We start from the raw sequence: 19,304 nt of genomic DNA on the forward strand, positions 1-19,304 counted from the left end.
ACTTAAGGGCAGTTTAAAAAAAACACTATAAAGTCGTATTTTAGCATTTTGTTTATTGTCATTTACATAACTGCTCATTGTAAAATAAAATTGTAATTATAAAAAAAAACATTCTTCTTACGTTTGACACAATAAGTCAGTACTCATTTCCCCCAAAGAAAATCCCATTTATTTATTGCACCAGTTAAGACAGAATCATTTTGAAAAAAGATGAGCAGATCTACAATTACATTATTCAGTAAGGAAGCACAGTTACGGAAAGAGCACTTTATGCCCCTCAAAAATATGGATGGATGTGATATAACTGTAGTGAATTTCTTCTCACAATACTCATACACTAAATGAAACTACATTTCCCCAATAGCAATGCTTTTTTTTGTGTGCTAAAACCATTAACATTGGTGTAAACAACAAATAAGGATCTTCATTTTAGTACATTATGTGTAGCCTTCATAAACATCCAAAATAAAATGTAACAATTACTCAAAAGAGACATCTCTGAAACATTCTTCACAGTGAGAACAGTCTAATAATCATTTCACTATTGGTAAAACCAAAAGTGCTGGATGGGTATCTGTTTGATTTGAACTTATTTTAGACATAGCAAATGTTACTCAAGTCTCTAAATAGCCTAATGTTCTCCAAGAGAATTATTTATAGGATAAATAAATATTCTGCTGTTCTGATTAAAGTGTGACATTCTGTACATAAAAGTGCAATAAGGCTATCGTTTGATTAGAAACAGCTGCAGGAAACAAGAGTCTTCAAGCATCAACTTTCCTTCTTATACGTCTGCCTTTAGAGAGCACATTAAAGCAAGACCAGCTTTTGGCAAACAAGACATTTTGACATTAATAATCATGACGGTAAGGCCACAATAGCCCTTTCGTTGTGTAAATAATGTGTCGAAACGGATCAGAAAACCTGTCAGACAGGCCTGTAGATGACAAAGATAAGCGTTCAAAATCAAAACGTAAGTACTGCCACCCATAATGGTAGAATATACTGGCAGTGCACATAAAGAACTGTGAGCAGACCCTATAACATATGATTAACCAAACTTTTTAAAAAAGTGCAATTGATTATTTAATAACTAATAAGGGATGTGAGATTTAGACATATATTCAGACATTATTTTCATGAAATTCCAGTGTTTTGTTATTTGCATTTAAAGCTGCTTCTTTTCTTAATTTCAAAAGTGGTTTGCTCAAAGGCATCAAGGTCATGGAGGCATATTCCTCTCTTATATAGAGCAAACCTCATGAGCAACCATTTCGGAGTGGTCTTATCTAAGGTTGTCTACACTCTCTGTCTCTTGTCCCTCTGGCACACGCTGGTCGGATGAAGCTGTATCCTCCGGTATGTGCGCAGGATTCTCCTGAGGGACCTCCGCCTCCTCCACATCAGTGACCTGCACCTGTGCCGTTTCCCTGAACGATTCTTCGAGCTGGCTGACAGAGCTGGTATCACTGATAGAGTCTGAGCCTGCTCCATGCCGCCGGAAGAGTTTTTGGCCTGTGAATCACATGGTATGATTAACCTGAGAGTTCTGTGGACATCAATGAAAGACCAAATGTGATTTCATTATTTTGTGGACGCAGAGTAATTCGGTGTAATTAGGGTCATACTGATCTTAGATCAAGATGTTACCTGGAAACCGTTTGGTGCTGGACTTGGGGGAATCAGGGGAAGCTTCTGTATTCATCTGGGCTTTTATGGAATAAACAGGCTCGGTGCTGTCCAGACAACCTATGGAGAAAAAATAGATACTATACAAACCTGAAAACTACATGTTCTCCTGACAATTTAATCAGAATAGATTTTTAGCACATATATACCTTCAGCTAGGTTAAAAGTTCTTCCTTTGACAGAGGCTTGAACCGGGGAGAACCAGTTAAGCACAGAGCCCACTAGAGGAATTTGTCGAAGTACGCCCTGAAAAATAAATGGAGAAAAATGACACATCAACATAATCTCTATTGGAATGATTTAATGTCTATTTAATCAGAAAAGGAATTGCACGAAAATATTTTCCTTTATTTTTTGAATGAATACATGTAATAATTATGAACATTTATTGTTATATTTATTAAACATTATATAACCAGAATTACAATTTGAGAAGTTGAACTGAATTTCTAAATGTCTATTTGGTTTGTCTCTCTTTTGTTTATTGTAAAACACAATGATCATGTTCTCCATCATGATTTGAGAATGATATAAAGAGCATCTTCAACGGAAACAAGAACATTTGACCATCTGAACAAGGAGTCACATGATCAATGTCACACAGGCCCTGTTTACACCTGGTATTAAGATGCGTTTTGGTCGATCGGATCACAAGTGGACGACACTAAATACAGGTGTAAACGGGGTTCAAAACGTTTTGAGCTTGTCCACTTTCGACCAATTCCAGAGTTAGTTGAAAATTCATTCGACTGGATTGCTTTCGTAGTGTAGATGCTCATGTGGTCGAATGTGTTTCGAAAGACCGTCTGCTCTCCGGCTACTGACCTAATGCGTAAACCTTATGGGAAGCGCGCTAGCCAGACGGGATTTAAACTTTGTTAACTGAAGACCCAAGTTTGGTTTGAAGAACAACGTACCAAGCACAATGTTCTCTCACCATTCCTGATTTCTAACACGCATTAACTTTTTTCGCTGTGGTCTTGCACCTGTCAGAGCAGAAACAAATACTGCTGCTCTCGGTGAGTTTTCCCGTCCTCTCCTTTCGCGTTCATATGTAAATTGCATGTGCTTGTTTCATCTACTAGATTGAAAGATCTGAATAAGTCTATAAATGTATCCGCCCATAGACCCTCCCCTTGAAGAAATCAGGACAGAAGTGGTTGAAACTGGACAAAAAAGACGGATTAAAACACCAGGTATAAACAGGAATGTGCCTCCCTCATCTACTTCTGATCGACCAAAATGCATCTCAATACACGGTGTAAACGGTAATATTGACTTATTTTTCTTAGAAATTAAGTGCAAAAACTTGTAATAAACTTTCTTTGGTTTAACTATTTCAGAATCCTGAAATTTGTTTATTTTCAGGGTTAAAGAAGTTTTTTTGGTCTCAGAATTTTGGATTCCACTGTCTACTTACACATATACACTCACCTCCTCAATAAGTTTCTCTTCATTTGCTTTCTGAAGCTGCAGCTCAGCTTCCTGAATGCCCCTTCTCACGACCTCAGTCATGTTCTCAAACAACTAGGCACAAACAGATGCTTTATTTCTAATTATTTATCTGATATTCGGTGTCTACTCAAATGATTAAACACCTGTCCAAAAGAAGAAGAAAAAAAAGAATGCATACCTTTCCACTTTCCTCAATGTCTCTTCCAACAGATCCTATAGTTTCCACCAACTCTGCCACATCCAGGTCTTCAGTTGCCATTCCAATAAATATGCAATTAGTTTCTTCACAGAACTCAGGACCTGGACACAAGACAGCAGTTTTGAGGTCACAGAATTCATGTGAATTTAAAAGCAATGCTACAACTGTCAATCATGGGACCATTAGTCATTTACCACAAGAGAACTCCAGGTCTGTATCAAGCTCCATCAGTTTATTAAGCAATTCACTGTTGATCTTCTCCACACTTTGTTGTCTCTTATCTTCATCAAGGTCTGTGTTTCTGGGCTCATACCTGATGAAAAAAACAAACAAAAGAACCTGTCAGGCACTGTGGAAACGTGCAATAAGGAAAGTTTCCTTCTTTCTCGGAACGGAAGAACATCTGATATTAGGGTGAATGTATCCTGTAACTCAGCTGGCAGATTACGTTATGCCTTCGATTCCCAGAGAACACAAAACTCACTAAATGTATAAAATACAATTTCTATAAAAGCATCTGTCAAATGCATGAATGTAATGTAAAATGTCCTGTAAATTGATTGAGGTTTGACTCCAGAGTCTCACCTCACAACTCCAAGACCAGGCCAGCTCAGGTCCTCAATGTATGAGAGTGAAGCTTGCTGTAGCACCTCGTCCTTGAAGTCCTGTCTGAAGCGTAGGGTGCAGCACAGCACTGGAATCATCTCTCCCAGCTTCTCCACCAGTGCCGCCACATCATTCTCCTGAGTGCCAAGGGCTACACACACACGTATATCACCACCATTGTTAGCATGAACATGGCAACATGAATTTAGGTCTCATTACTACAAAATAAGCCTGTTAAAAATGTCTGAGAAATTTTGGGCAAAGAAAACAGTTTTTACTTGCCATGCTCAGAATAAATACATATGCTTGTTTGCCCAGCCATTCAAACGTATTTAAATAACATTATATAGGCCTATTCTTCTTAGTATAACGCACAATTATAAGAAAAGCTCCGCCCAGTTTGTCTCCAGTTTCTTAGTCAGTGTGTTAGCATTCCAGATTTTTAATTATGTCTCAAATGTCTGACCTGCAGCGGTCATGAGGGGGCTGAAACGAACACATGTGCCCTCATCTTCCAGCTCAACCACATCTACGCCACTGAGGGGAACCTGCTGCGCCAACTGCTCACCCAACTGTCAAATCAGATCAAAGCAGTCGGGGTCACTCGTTTGTAAGAAAAGCATCTACGGTGTATGTCACACTGCATTCTATTATACATGCTCACAGCTTACTTATTTCACAGTTTACTTATTTCCTATAACATACTGTTAGTGAGAGAAGCATTTACCCATCTGTTAAGGACATCAATGATATCTCTCTCTCCCGTAAAATATCCTTCTACTGAGCCGCCACTCGAGGCTGAAAATGAGAGTTTTTGGCTGTTAGAGAGATATATATATATATATATATATATATATATATATATATATACACACACACACACACACACACCACTATTCAGAAGTTTGAAAGTAGTCCCATCCTTGCTGATTAAAAGGGTAACACTTTATTTTACAGTGTTCTTGTTACATGTTACATGCAGTTACTTTAATAATAATAATACTAATAACTATAAATTATGCATAACTACATGTAACTAACCCTAAACCAAACCCTAACCCTATAGTACGTACATGTAGTTAATTAATAAAAAATTACTTAAATGTATAAATACAGTATAACAAAGACACTTTAAAGTAAAGTGCAACCATACACACAACCTATATACATATACATACATTGAATCATATTCACACAACCAAGGAAAGGAAACTTACGAGCGCTGTTGTCTTGTGAAAACCTGAACACCACCACGGGAGAATTCAGTTCATCCTCCACCTACAAACATCAGAGAGACACAGAGGGTGGGGACGGGGTCTCAAAACACCTGTGACACATCTGAGCATTTATTACAGGAGGCCTTAATGTCATGCTGTGAGCACTAACATGTTATTGTGACAATTGGTTAAGTATTTAAATGCTGTGAGGCAATGTCATGGAGAGGCTTTTTGTTTGCTAGCTACAGGTTTGACAGGTCAGTCTGGACAATGTGGCACGTGACCTAAAGTCATGCATTAGTGCTGCTGGAATGTCTATGTGTTGCTGGAAGCTTTGCTACAACTAAGAAAAGCATATAATTAAATTATGCTTCTTACATGATTAATGGACATTTTCATAAATAAAAGTCTAACCACCACATACGTAAATTAACAGATAAATAAAGGATAATAAAGGAAATAAAATCTTAAAAATATCATCCAAGTGACTCTTTTCTGTCTAAGCCCTTTTAACAAATATAAGATTTGTTTTATGAACAAATGACTTCATTGAGCCTCTTAAAAATATTAAATAAATGTTGTAATGTGGTTCCTGTAATAGCTACGTATATAGTCGCATCTAACGTATGATTAACTTTATTCTGAACCAACTCGATTGTTAGTATTACACACAGGAACAGCAAATTTGCTCCATCTCTCACAAAGGTCATTTTAAAGAATTCTGCTTATTTCCCATCATGGCTCATCGTTGCTCTAAAGCGAGGTTCAGCATTGATGCCCAACAAGTCATCAGGCTCTGTGAAGTGACATTTCCTAAATGTTGTTTGCACATGCCTGTAGCAGTGGCAGGCCTTTACATGAGTAAAAGCCTTTAAACTGAGCACCAGCACTTAAAGGTGGACATGGTGAGGGAGGGAACAGTGGAGAAACAGCGCAGGTGAAAGGGAGGAGTGGAGTGGGATCAAGCAAGCAGAGGGTTGGTCCCACCTACAATAGAGAGTATAAGAGAGCCCAGCACGTCCCGCAGCGAGCCCCCGGAGATGGGAGGGACCCGGGAATGAGACACCACATCCTGAAACCAAGGTACCCACGCTCACTAACACACTATGTATACAGAATAAGAGCTGCACACATTGCTGACGGTCACAAACCACATCGCAAACATACATATGAAAAACACTCTGCTCTTTACCATGCGCAAAGCCTCGAGGAGAGACACCTCGCTGTCAAGGATATCCTAATGGTGGTGACACAGAACAGAGGTGTTTGCTTTTAAGGTTTAAGCCTAGATTCTCTGACCGAAAGGAAAAAAGTGGGCCACTGATATAATAGAAGCAAAATTTCAAAAAGCTTCAAATAAAAAGTGTAAATAATATCTACCAATGGTAGCTGATATATTCATTTTCAGCTGACATATTTTAGCACTGGGATATAGTAAGGTTTTAAATGGCTCACTTTCAAGTCATTCCCAACCCGTTCAACTTTCTTTCTTCGGTGGAACACAATAGGTGAATTTTTAAAGCATATCGTGACAGCTCTTTCCCATATAATGAAAGTAAATGGGAACTGTTGCTGTCGAACTCCAAAACAAAAGTATCTTGAAAGTAGTCAGCTCGTGTACTATCATTTTATGCCTTTGGAAGCCATACAACATTGTTATGTTAATTTTATTTATATACAATTATAGCATTTATTAATATTTTAAATTAGCTTTTTAGTTTTCATTTTAGTTTAAGTTTTAGTAATTTTATGTGCTTGTCATTTTTATGTGCAATACCTTATTTTATTTCAGGTAGTTTGCAAAGCAACATTTCTACTTTTCATTTAAGTGTTTTAAGGTTAAGTGTTTCTTATATTTATAGCTTTATTTCAATTAATTAAAATGATTTTTAGTTTTACGTTTAGTTAACAATAACAACACTGCTATACAATAGTTTTGTGTGACAACAGACCATAAAATAAGTCATTATTCACCAAACATTTTCTGTGAATGCGAATTTGAGCGAAGCTGTCAAGTGAATCTGTTCCTCACAGAAACGTATCGTATGGCTTCAGAATATAGGTCACATGGACTACTTTTATGATACTTTTAAATTTAGTGTTTGTTCCATGGAAGAAAAATTCATTTGAGTTTGGAACAACATGGGGCGAGTGAGGACAGAACTATCATTAAATAGATGGAGCAACACCAACTCCGGGTAGAGGAAATACTGATACACAGAAGCTTCAAATACTTTTCAATTCACATACTTATTTGTGAGGACTGTGGTTTAACTGTAAAATACTCTGTACCGACATACAGCTGAATGGATCAAGACAAGCTGACCTACCGAGGTTTTTATTGAAGCCAGTGTCTTCAAATGCTCCAAAAGCTGTTGACTCTACAAAGAAACAGAACAATTCCCAACAAGGTCAGAGTAAATCTTGCAGTGTTTATAGTACTTTACGCCCACTACAGTGCATGGGATTATCTAAATGAAGTTGGCAGGGTACTCACTAGCTGAGAGGCATGCTTAATCCTCTCAACAATCCCATCATGCCCAAGGTACTGAAGGGACAGCCAGAGAGGCAAAGCCCGAAGCTTCTCCACTGGTTGGCTGGATGTCAGACCTGCTGTGAGAGACTGCCCCCAACCGGCAGGGAGGACAAGACAAACAGCATAAGGGATTTGCACACTGTATGATCACAACTCTGGAAATTACATTTCCATATGATGTGCTGTATAATGCTAATTGGTATTTATATTAATGGTCCAATTTACGAGGGCCGGATCCTCATGTCTGTAAAGAGTGACAGCGGGCACAGCGGGCAGGCCCAACCACGGGCCTGGAGTCAAAGTCATACTATCACACTTGGTGGCCGCCTTGATAGTGAGAGGGAGAAAATTAGAGCACATTCTTGACAACAGGAAGAAAATGCAGGCATTTGAGTGCTAAAAAACCCACAACATACCGTGACAGTGGAGGAGATCTGACCAAGAGCAAGTGTTGCCAAATTAACTCTGAAAAGAATGCCACAGAAAGTCAATTTAAACAATATCTGTTCAAAATCTGTTAATCAAATCTGTTCATTTACACACACACATATAAACATATAACCAGCTGATACCAACCCCTCCACATGGAGCCACATGTTGTACTGAACGCAGAGCTCTTTCAGACGACTGAGTTTGTCTGTGTGACCTGCACCTGGCGTTCCTGAGAGATTAACTAAACATTAATGATCGCCTGCAAAATTGACTATCAACAAATGCATGCAAAAAAACTAAGTTGCTTGAATAAATAAGGTCCTATAGCAAACCGACCAGCATTCGCTATCAACAGCAGTGGAACTTTCCCTGATTCGCGATCATCTTTGATGAGCTTGTCAAGCAATGCAACATCCTGTAAAAGACAATTTACAGAAAAACACACCATTTAAGCTCATCTTTTATTCATTTTATCAACACGGTCTCATTACTTGCACATTTCTGAACAAAGAGTTTCAATTCCATGTGTCTTTCTATTTAATGTGTTATATGTCTGCACTGTTTAGCATATACACTAATGCAAATTCCTTGTTTATCTTTTACTTGATTTAATTTGTTCTTAAATGTACACTATCGTTCAAAAGTTTGGGGATCAGTGAGATTTTTATTTATTTAGCAAAAATACATTAAACTGATTAAAGGTGACAGTAAAGACATTTTATAGAGTTACAAAAGATTTCTATTTTAAATAAATGCTGTTCCTTGAACTTTCTATTCATCAAAGAATCCTGATCAAATGCATTTTCAACAGTGATAATAATAATAATACGTTTCTTGAGCAGCAAATCATCATATTAGAATGATTTCTGAAGGATCATGTGACACTGAAGACTGGAGTAATGATGCTGAAAATTCAGCTTTGTCGTCGCTGGAATAAATTACATTTTAAAATATATTCAAATATAAATCAAATATTTTACTGTTTTTACTGGATTTCTTTTAACATTTAGAAAAATCTTACCAAGCCAAAACTTTTGAAAAGGTAGTGTAATTCCCTTCAGTATTCACCAAATTCTTACCATTTGATGCAAGGAGCCAAACATGGTGTTACAGGGCACAATACAAAGGCTTGACAGAGGCAGTCCTAGCTGAAAAGAAAACACAAAAAAAGTTGTCTAAATAAAAGCACATAGTATCCACCACTACACAAACGCACACACACATTTTTTTAATATAGTGTGGTGGTAATGTGAAACATTTCAGATCATGCAGCATAGACAAGTGAAGTGGAAGTGACATTGTACCTGACTGCAGAGATGTTGTCCCAAACCAGGTCTGCATGCAGCACTTTGGTAAATCACAGGATGTTTGGAGCTCAGCACTGTAAAGCCCTCTGTAGCGTACTCCTCATAATGAGCATTAATAACTAGCCGACACACCTTCAGCAGCCCCTCACGATCATCTTCATGGTAATATGCCGATCCATTTTCATATCTATGAAAAATAATTAATTCAAATATTATAAAGGGGTCATCGGATGCCCATTTTCCACAAGTTGGTATGATTCTTTAGGGTCTTCATGTAAAGTTTGTAACATACTTTGGTTAAAATTCCTCAATGGTTGTGTAAAACAACACCCTTTTTACCTCCTCAAAAACAGCTCTGTTGACAGCGACCCGTTTCGGTGCATGTCTCTTTAAATGATAATGAGCAACTGCTCACCCCACCCCTCTCTTACATGGGGGCTGTCTGTCACAAGACACATAAAGTGCTGCCTTGGCAGACAGTATACAAATGGCTGAGGGCGGAAATATGCTAATACGGGACAGTTCGTCAGTGGTCGTGGGCGGAGCATGAGCAATATGACATCATATTGCTCAGAAAATCCAAACGGCTTGATTATTGAAGAGTGTTTAGATTTGAGGATTTTAAAAAAAGGAGTGAATTCATTTTTTTCACTGTATGGTGGTTGTGTCCACACGCTGCAAAGACACATTTATATGCAAACACCATATCAAAGTGAATTTAGCATCCGATGACCCCTTTAATATTTACCAAATCTCAAGATGAATTTCCATTTTCATACTGTTACAATGATTTCATGCCTGAATTCCCTAGTAGCAGTTTTTTGTGTTTTTTTTTTATTATTATTTAGATTAAATACGATTTTTCATTTAATCATTGTAAATTGGAAAAAGGTCTCTCGTTCTTTTGGTCCAGGCAACCTGTAACCCGTGTTTTTCCAACCTTATACCCGTGAAAGTGCACTGGAACGGCAGTCAAACCCGTGACTTCCCACCCGTGAACTCGTACTAGATCGATGTACTCCCAGTTACGAGCTCTGACGTCACATATTTGATTAAAAAAAACATGTGACGTTTCAGCCATTGTCAAGGCCTTCATCTGACATGTCATGAATTTTAGATTTTCGGTTGCACCTCCTCTTTTGTTGGTAGAGCATCTCTTTTTAACATTTTTAATATCATTTATTGGCCATTACAATATATTACAATTATTTGCTGAAAATTTAAAACCATACATTTCTTCAAAAATCACCAAAGTTCAAAGCATGACTTTAATCTGTGTAAAGTGATAATAGGACCACCCTGGAAAAAATAGACTAAAGCCCCCTTCACACAGAGATTCCGGAAAATACACGGATAATGTGCGGATTGAAATACACGGATTGTTTGATTTTGGTTCATGCACACTGCCAGTGATTTTCCAGAATCTGTGAGTGCGTTCACACACATCCCGTAAAGATCCGGTAAAGACACGTGGCGTCAGGATGTAGTAACTCCTGTCAGATGTCAATTCTGCTGATAACTAAAGTCAAAGAATCCCCTAAGTCAAAGATGCCTAAATTGTCCAAAATAAAAGCCTAAATCCAATCTGTTCATCATATAAAGCGATCGAGTCTCTTCAGAAAATTTGGACTAAACCGCTCAATTCATATGGATTAGTTTTACGATGTCTTTATCAAAGAGATCTTCATTTGTGTTCTGAAGATGAATGAAAGTCGAGTTTGGAAAGACATGAGGGTGAGTAATTAATTAATTAAATGAATTATTAATGACAGAATTTTCATTTCTGGGTCACTGTTATAATAAAAAGCTCGATGTTTTGCCTCCTACTCTTTTTTAAGTGAAAGACACAGCCTATACAATTTGCTAAGATGAACAAAGGATTTATTAATGCTCTTTAACACAAATCTCTATACATCACTTAAATGTGGTTGTATGACAAGGAGAAGAAAAGCCACCCGAAACCACATGAGATTACAGAGAGAACTTGAACGTACCTGAAAAGCCTGCAGAGCCAGAGAGTGGTGTCCGACAGGATGCGGGTGGTCAGCTTTCTCAATCTTTCTCGTTCCAGGACAGAGATATATGCGGCCAGACTGTGTCCCAACAGAGCCATGTGTCCCTGTTCTCCGACATACTGCATCCTGCTAAACAGACATTTATAGTTTTATCACACCATACGGAGGGGTTTACATAATGCTCTCGGTGCAATATAATGGAGCTGTCCTGTTGTGGCGTCAACTGGTTTGGTTAATGAGTAAAAAAAGCCTTTGAATAACATTACTCTAAGAAACTTTTCTGCCTTGTATTTTATTTAAAGTTTGTCTGTAAAAAGTCTTTAAGATTATTTTATGTTTTGAAGAAGTCTTATTGCTCACCAATGCTGCATTTATTTCATCCAAAATACTGTAAAACAGCAATATTGTAAAATATTACTACAATTTAAAAGAACCGTTTTCCATTTTAATATATATTAAGGTAGAATTTATTCCTGTGATGTCAAAGCTGAATTTTCAGTAATAGAAATCTTTTGTAACATTATAAAAGTCTTTACTGTCACTTTTGAGAAATTGAATGCATCCTTGCTGAACAAAAGTATGAATTACTTTTATTAATATTGAGCATAGTTTAAGCATTAGTTTAAGAACATAGTTAAGCAACTGAGCAAATATAAATCTTACTGATCCCACACTTTGAAACAGTAGTGTATAAACTGAAAACTGCTATTGTCAAAAACACATTCAAAATTCCTAAGGAATTTGTTTCCTGGTTTTAGGTCTACAAACCAAACAGCTCCATAATGCTGTGACCTACCGATGACCCTGCTGGTCATCATCTCCATGCATCAGGTTCTGGACTAGCTGGAGTATGCTAACAACATCCTGTCCACTGTCGGAAATATATGGAAAAAGAAAGAAGAAAAGAAAGACTTTGAAATGTTTTGTAAATATAGCTGATATATGCACTGGCTTGAAACCCCATGAAATACCTTATAAACACAGAGCAAGACAAGAAACATTATAAATGTAAAATGTGATTTACAGTATTAGAGTCCCACTCACTCTCCTTGTAAGGGTCCGGGAATGTCTTTCCAACTCAACTTTCTTCTTTCTTTGCCCTGTTCAGATTCCCTGAATAAATCCACACAGCATTATGGTTATACAACGGTACTATATGTAAAACAAAACCCTGGACATACTGTCAACATGTCATAAGGATAGCTTTGTAGGAAACAGCTATTTAAATGTAATAAACAACAATTACTGAAAATATTGTAATGCAAAAGGTCTTACAATTTTCCACTTTCTAAAATCTTCATGGCACCAGAAAGATGGTTCCCCATCTCAGCAAGTGTAGGGTCCATCATCTACAATTACACAGTAAAGTGTATATGATTTCCCGTGAAGGACATTGCATTGAAAAACTGGATAACTTGCTAACTTGATGGCGATGGCTGCATATCACATTTCTTGTCACATCAAATAAAATGATTCCTCATGCTTTAACAAAACTCATATTTCACCTGTAGGGCACTTTCACTGCCTGTGAGACAAAATAAAACATTCAGGCCTATGTCCATTTGTGATAATGGAGCGTTTTTAACATTGCAATACAATTAAACACTGACTAAATAATAAAAATACTATTATTAGACTTTTGTGAATTGTGCTGACTTGTATAAAATGTGTCTTATTTGGTCTCTTAATTCTAGCTTTCTCTGTTCATCATGTATAATTCCTGATATACAGGATATGAAAACCTGTCGGATGACAAGGCTCATTCCATTACACGGGAACTCATCTGGTGAGATAATGTCATGCCTTATCCTCCTGCGCATCCTGCTCCAACACAACGCATCAATTTGTTTCAGTTTTGAGATACTTTGCAAACGAAAGTGGTTTGCAGACCACCATTTTTTGTGTGTTTTGCAGACCACCATCTATTAAAGCCTAAATTTCATTTTCACATTAATAATTAAAAAAGGACGGCGAGTATCAAGCTTTATGCACTAATAGCAAATACTCGATTGAGGCTTTAAATGAATCCAGTAGATCTCCGCATCATCTTCCCTGAGTCAATGACAGTGAATAAGCTTCCTGCACTTTAATCAAATGAGCGAGTCCTTCAGAGAATGATACGCACTGCTCTACATTACCTTCATGGGCGGTTTATCCATGCAATGTTGAAAACCCAGTAGCAGGGACTAGTCCCTGTGCGTTGTCGCTTGCTGTGTATTTTACGGAAGCAAACCCAAAAAGCACACGAATCCACCTCGGGTACCCTTTCTCTTGGTTATTTGGATAGTCAATTGAATTGTGTTACTTCCTGGTGTCATGCCGCTCCACGCTGGCAGCGCTGACGTAGCCTAAACATACGCCCCCTTTACAGTGTACGCGAGCTCCTTGGTTTACCCCTTACCCCCAACGCAAAGACATGTAATGATGCAGTACAGTAGTGTGTGGACTCCGACGCAAATCGGTTCTTTCGAATAGAAAATATTCGAAAAACCTGATTCGGTTATTCTTGTACATCATCACGTGGTCTCTGACATCACGGCGTGGAAATCACATGCTTTTATGATTACGTTTAAATAAATACATTTAACGTGTCCAAATTCACTTTGTTGTAGCCATGATTGAGCTCATCAAAACTATACTAATTTAAAACCAAAATATAATTTGCATTCAAATTAATTTACACATTTACACATCCACATCTTCTTGGTTGAAAGATTTTTGCCAATTGTTTTATTAAAATACTGTTTACCAAAACCAAACCAGATTCGTGTTAAGAAAAGCATTTGCAGGATTTATTAAATAGTGTTTACCAAAAACAAATTTATGTGTGGATAAAACTGTTGTAAAAAAAAATATTTCCAATGAGTTTTATTTGTAAAATTGCTGTTATTTGGGTATTTAATAACCCATTTTTCATTACAAATAGGTGATGTTCGGAACAGACGGTTCTCTTCTCCGATTCATTCAGACTGATTGGCTGCATCCAAAATTGCATACTCTCTTGAGTCTTGAGTAGACTTATTTTAAATAAGTACTAATAACTTCACAACTGCTATATTGCCAAAAGTATTGGGACACCCCTCCAAATCATTAAATTCAGGTGTTCCAATCACTTCCATGGCCACAGTTGTATAAAATCAACCACCTAGGTATGCAGACTGCTTCTACAAACATTTGTGCAAGAAGGGGCCACTCTCAGGAGCTCAGTGAATTCAAGCATGGTACCGTGATAGGTTGCCACCTGTGCAATAAGTCCATTCGTGAAATTTCCTCACTACTAAATATTCCACTCAACTGTTAGTGGTATTATAACAAAGTGGAAGCAATTGGGAACAACAGCAACTCTACGTAAAGGCCACGTAAAATCACAGAGCGGGGTCAGAGCATGCGGAGGCGCACAGTGCGCAGAAGTCGGCAACTTTCTGCGGAGTCAATAGCTACAGACCTCCAAACTTTGTATGACCTTCAGATTTGCTCAAGAACAGTGCGTAGAGAGCTTCATGGAATGGGTTTCAATGGCCGAGCAGCTGCATCCAACCCTTACATCACCAAGTGCAATGCAAAGTGTCAGATGCAGTGGTGTAAAGCACGTTGCCACATAGAGCAGTGGAGACGTGTTCTCTGGAGTGACGAATCACGCTTCTCTGTCTGGCAAGCCGATGGATGAGTCTGGGATTGGTGGTTGCCAGGAGAACGGTACTTGCCTGACTGCATTGTGCCAAGTGTAAAGTAGGGTGTGGGGTTGTTTTTCAGGGGTTGGGCTTGCCTTGGCCCCTTAGTTCCAGTGAAAGGAACTCTAAATGCTTCAGCATACCAAGACATTTTGGACAATTTGCTTTGTTTTGACAATTTCAAAATCTTGCCGGAAGTAGGTTATCTGGGTACTTTTGCCAACTCTTTTATGAATACTGTGAATTCGGACATACTACTTTTGTCACATATACTGTTTTACTATATGGTAGGGAAGTAGGCTATGCGATTTCGGATACAGCCAATTTTATGAACACTGTGGATTGACCGTTTTCACATTCCTGGATTTCTCAGAAGCGGAAGTCGTCAGTTGGGTAAACCTCAATAGCGTTGAATGAGAGACTACATTAAATATATAATATTTATTGTGCTATATATTGTAATATATAATTTGTGCTCCCATTTGCTCAAATAGTAAAAGAAAAACTCCACAATAGTGTTTTTACAACTTTCAAAAAAAGGGAAAAACATAGAGAGATTGAGTAATGGCAATCAGAAGAGAGAAAGATGTCAACTTTACCATCACTTCTACACTCACAGCAGCGCCATTAACGCGTTTTTTTTTGTTGTTTTTTTTTTTATGCAAAGGTAATATAGGCCTAATACTAAGTATAGTGTTATAAATGTAGGCCTACATTTAAAAAAAGAAAAAAAAATTACAACTTTTTACAAAAACGGTTCCATTCGGACATAGGCCTACTTCTTTTGTCACATAGCCTACTGTTTTTCGCCTGTACTATATTGTAGGGAAGTATGTGATTTCGACTGCAGCCATTTTTGTAAACCGCTTCAGGTGATTCATTGAAAAGATCCGACATAAACTAACTATCTGTTCAAGAATCAGAGACAATGCTAAAACACAGTGGGATGTGCTTAAAACCTGAGACATTGAGCACATGTTTAAAAAAAATTACAACATTTTGGGACGCTTATGCATATTAAGTGCTGCATGATTGTGAAGTTGTAGCCTATAGACCTGTAAATGAGATCATCTCAATGCCAAAAAAACAAAAAAAAAACATTGCGTGTTATAAGTGTTCAGTTTTCCTCTAAGGATGAAATATGTTAACATTTCAAACATTAAAAGTCTCAGTGACCGTTGATAGCACGAAGATAAACATCTTGGAAACTGGTTTTTCTGAGTGTGGGTGGTCGATCATGCAGATCAGGTCAAAGCGCGCCACCGCTGAACACGCGGGAGCGCGCGGGCAGATTAACACAGGATTTGAGCACTAAGTACGGGAAACTGCTGATCACTGAATGAACGCGCGCTGGAACCTTGTCATTTAATTGCTAAATGGATAAATGAACCGCAATTCTTATTTTTGCCTTGCTGACCCTTTTAAAGTAGCCTAGCCTAAACGAAGATGGACTGAAGCAAAAGTAGCCTTCTCGATTGATCTGTTTTATTTGGCAGTGCTTTGTAATGATCTTCTAATGTTTCTGAAAGATGTTCGCCAAGAGTCACAATTATGAGCTGTCAAACTGTTATTCTCTAATTGACCGTGCCTTTTAAATATGTTGAACCAAACTGACTAGAAAGAAAAGGGATTAATTGAATATTTGACTTTGTACTAAGCAAAAGGTCATTTTATGAGCTTAGCTGCGGCCGTCTGTCAATGTCAGGTCACCGTTTTGTTTCGTGCCCTTCGACATCATTTACAAAGGTTACAAAATACAACCGTTTGTCGTTTTGTTGAACATGAGAAAATCTTTTTTCAAACGAGCAAAGGTATTGCCTTGGCTCAGTAATGTGACTCTGTACGGATGCTTGTTCGCCGGAGGGGATTTCGTCCATCAGTGCATCGCGCAGAGAGATGAAATGGACTGGAGACACACGAGAAACGTGGCGATTGTGGCTCTGAGTTTCCACGGTAACTTCAATTACTTCTGGTTACGAGCCTTAGAACATCGTTTCCCTGGGAGATCGGCTGGTATGATTTTCCGCAAACTGCTTTTTGACCAAACTTTTGCTTCACCTTTGGCGACCAGTGTCTTCTACACAGGTAAATAGGCTATACCAACTTTGTCACATATATTGCACATGTTTATTTGTTCTATTTCCCTCAGTTCTTTGTCTTTACAGGTGTGAGTTTCTTGGAGGGCAAAGAGGACATATTTGCTGACTGGCGAGAAAAGTTTTTTAATACATACAAGGTAGGTCCATAGATGTTATATTTTACCAGCTAGCCCATCATGAACCTCTTTTACAGAGGATAATTCATTAATGTCTGAATAGAATATGTCCAGTAGTTGAAAAATACATCTAAGGTTCAACTGTGAGTGTTTGTAGAGCCAAGATTTTCTTCTGGGGCTCCATGTCAAGGTATATAAACATGCATTCATTTCTTCTAAAACGTTAAAAGAATTTTTTTTTGTTATTAAAAATAAAGGTTATTTATTAGCATCTGTGGATCCATGAAGAACCTTAAACCTCCATTGAACCTTTCTGTCGCACAAAAACTTCTTTATAGTGGAAAAGAGTTCTTTAGATTATTAAAATGTTCTTCACACTAAGAAAAAAATTGGTTATTTTAAGAACTGTTCATTGAAAGGTTCTTTGGGGAACCATAATTGGTCCTTTTATGCATTATTGCCAAAATAAAACCCTGTTGGAACTGTTATTTTTGAGAGTGTACATTTCTATATGTGATACAATAACTTATGATTAAGCACTATGTGTTAATGTGTTAAACTCCGGACATAAGTGTCATCTTTAAAAGAGACCAAAGTCTATAAAGGATTCATAAACTTAAATCATTTTTATTTGAAAAACCTAACCTTTTAAACTTTACCTAGGTAGCAGCTATACAAAGTAACAACAAGATTGACCAACATGATATACAATATACAAAAAAAAATATATATATATATATGTGTGTGTGTGTGTGTGTATGTCTGTATGTATGTGTGTGTGTGTGTGTGTGTGTGTGTGTGTGTCATTTCTTGGGTTTGTGTTCAAAGGGGCGGTAAAGTTAACATGTTAATGTTCTAAATTTAGGTTACTGAGAATGATACTGAGAACATCTAGCTTTGTATGGCAAATACTCTAAATATGTTTTTTCACATTTCAGACTGGACTAATGTACTGGCCATTCATGCAGGTAAGAGCTACATTCTGTCACCACAAACCATATATACACAGATAATGTGCCATAAATACTACTTGTCAATATTCTTATGACTATTCATGTTGAATAATCTGTATTTTCTTGCAGTTTCTGAATTTTGTTCTGATGCCTCTTTATCTGAGGACAGCTTTTATGGGCTGTTCAGCATTCCTGTGGGCCACGTTCTTATGTTTCTCACGACAGAGTGGGGATGGGACAGCAGCAGTGGCCTTCGCTTGGGTCATGGCCCCCAAAAAACGGCTTCTACCTCGCAGTAACGACGAGGAGAAGTAGAAATACAGTGGCGCACATGAACAACTTTGTGCCTTTGCGGATGGATAGTTCTGTCCCACAGTACTGTATTGAGGCTGTTTATAAATCTTGTCACTTATGATCTTATTAAAAGTGATATTAAATTAACTTATAATTAACGTGTGCACAGATTTCATTTATATTCATGCTGGAAAAAAAACAAACTTGTATAGTTTTACGTTTGATGTGATTCAGTTTGTTTACAGAAGGGAAATTAATTGTGTCTTTATGAATTTCACTGTATGGTGTTGCTGGGTGTTTTAGAGGTGTGCCCTGATTCAGCTCTGACATTAGGCTGCCATCTTACCCAAATACCTTATTCATTTATCAAAAAATAAAAAATGGACATACTATGCAGTGTTTCGTCCAAACATGACTATCTTTCTAAAGAGAAACTCAAAAGGTTTACATAACATGCACATTTACTCATAAGGGATGCAGTAATCAAAAGATTTGTATCTTATTAATTTTTTTTATTGTGATTATATATTGCTTTGTGCAGTTTACAAAATGTATTTTAGTGAATTCAGTGGTTAGATTGTTTGTTGATGAGCTGCAGCTTCTGTTTTATGGAAGTGTATATGTGAGAGGTGAGCTGTTTAACTCCTTCCCAGTCACCCCCAATTTTGGCAAGTGCTGCATACATGAAATGCCCAAAATAAAAAGGTTACTGCTC

At 37.6% G+C, this 19,304-nt stretch overlaps 2 protein-coding genes across 6 annotated transcripts; one reads left to right on the forward strand and one right to left on the reverse strand.

Moving 5' to 3' along the window:
- Positions 1-34: 34 nt before the first annotated feature.
- pdxdc1 (pyridoxal-dependent decarboxylase domain containing 1) lies at positions 35-13,790 on the reverse strand. Of its 5 annotated transcripts, none has more exons than XM_084413926.1 (24): positions 13,595-13,790; positions 12,732-12,805; positions 12,501-12,569; positions 12,253-12,327; positions 11,436-11,585; positions 9,439-9,628; positions 9,214-9,282; positions 8,471-8,549; positions 8,279-8,363; positions 8,119-8,167; positions 7,928-8,029; positions 7,664-7,789; positions 7,497-7,547; positions 6,158-6,238; positions 5,167-5,227; positions 4,677-4,747; positions 4,416-4,521; positions 3,929-4,100; positions 3,538-3,656; positions 3,323-3,444; positions 3,124-3,216; positions 1,839-1,935; positions 1,651-1,749; positions 35-1,515 (listed from the first exon to the last, which is right to left on the reverse strand). In XM_084413926.1, exons 1-24 carry the CDS (start codon positions 13,613-13,615, stop codon positions 1,286-1,288), a joined length of 2,391 nt encoding a protein of 796 aa, XP_084270052.1. In that variant the 5' UTR covers positions 13,616-13,790; the 3' UTR covers positions 35-1,285. The 5 variants fall into 5 exon arrangements, with proteins under 5 accessions (XP_084270052.1, XP_084270053.1, XP_084270054.1 ...); XM_084413927.1 differs by having other exon boundaries at positions 11,436-11,582; positions 13,595-13,787; XM_084413928.1 differs by lacking the exon at positions 6,158-6,238 and adding an exon at positions 6,359-6,403 and having other exon boundaries at positions 13,595-13,787.
- Positions 13,791-16,416: 2,626 nt separating this feature from the next.
- mpv17l (MPV17 mitochondrial membrane protein like) lies at positions 16,417-19,304 on the forward strand. Its single transcript, XM_084410132.1, has 4 exons — positions 16,417-17,212; positions 17,293-17,363; positions 18,281-18,310; positions 18,425-19,304. The coding sequence occupies exons 1-4, from the start codon at positions 16,909-16,911 to the stop codon at positions 18,608-18,610; spliced, it is 591 nt and encodes a 196-aa protein (XP_084266258.1). The 5' UTR covers positions 16,417-16,908; the 3' UTR covers positions 18,611-19,304.

The sequence above is a fragment of the Rutilus rutilus genome (genome assembly GCF_951802725.1).
Source record: "Rutilus rutilus genome assembly, chromosome: 1".
Taxonomy (NCBI): domain Eukaryota; kingdom Metazoa; phylum Chordata; class Actinopteri; order Cypriniformes; family Leuciscidae; genus Rutilus; species Rutilus rutilus.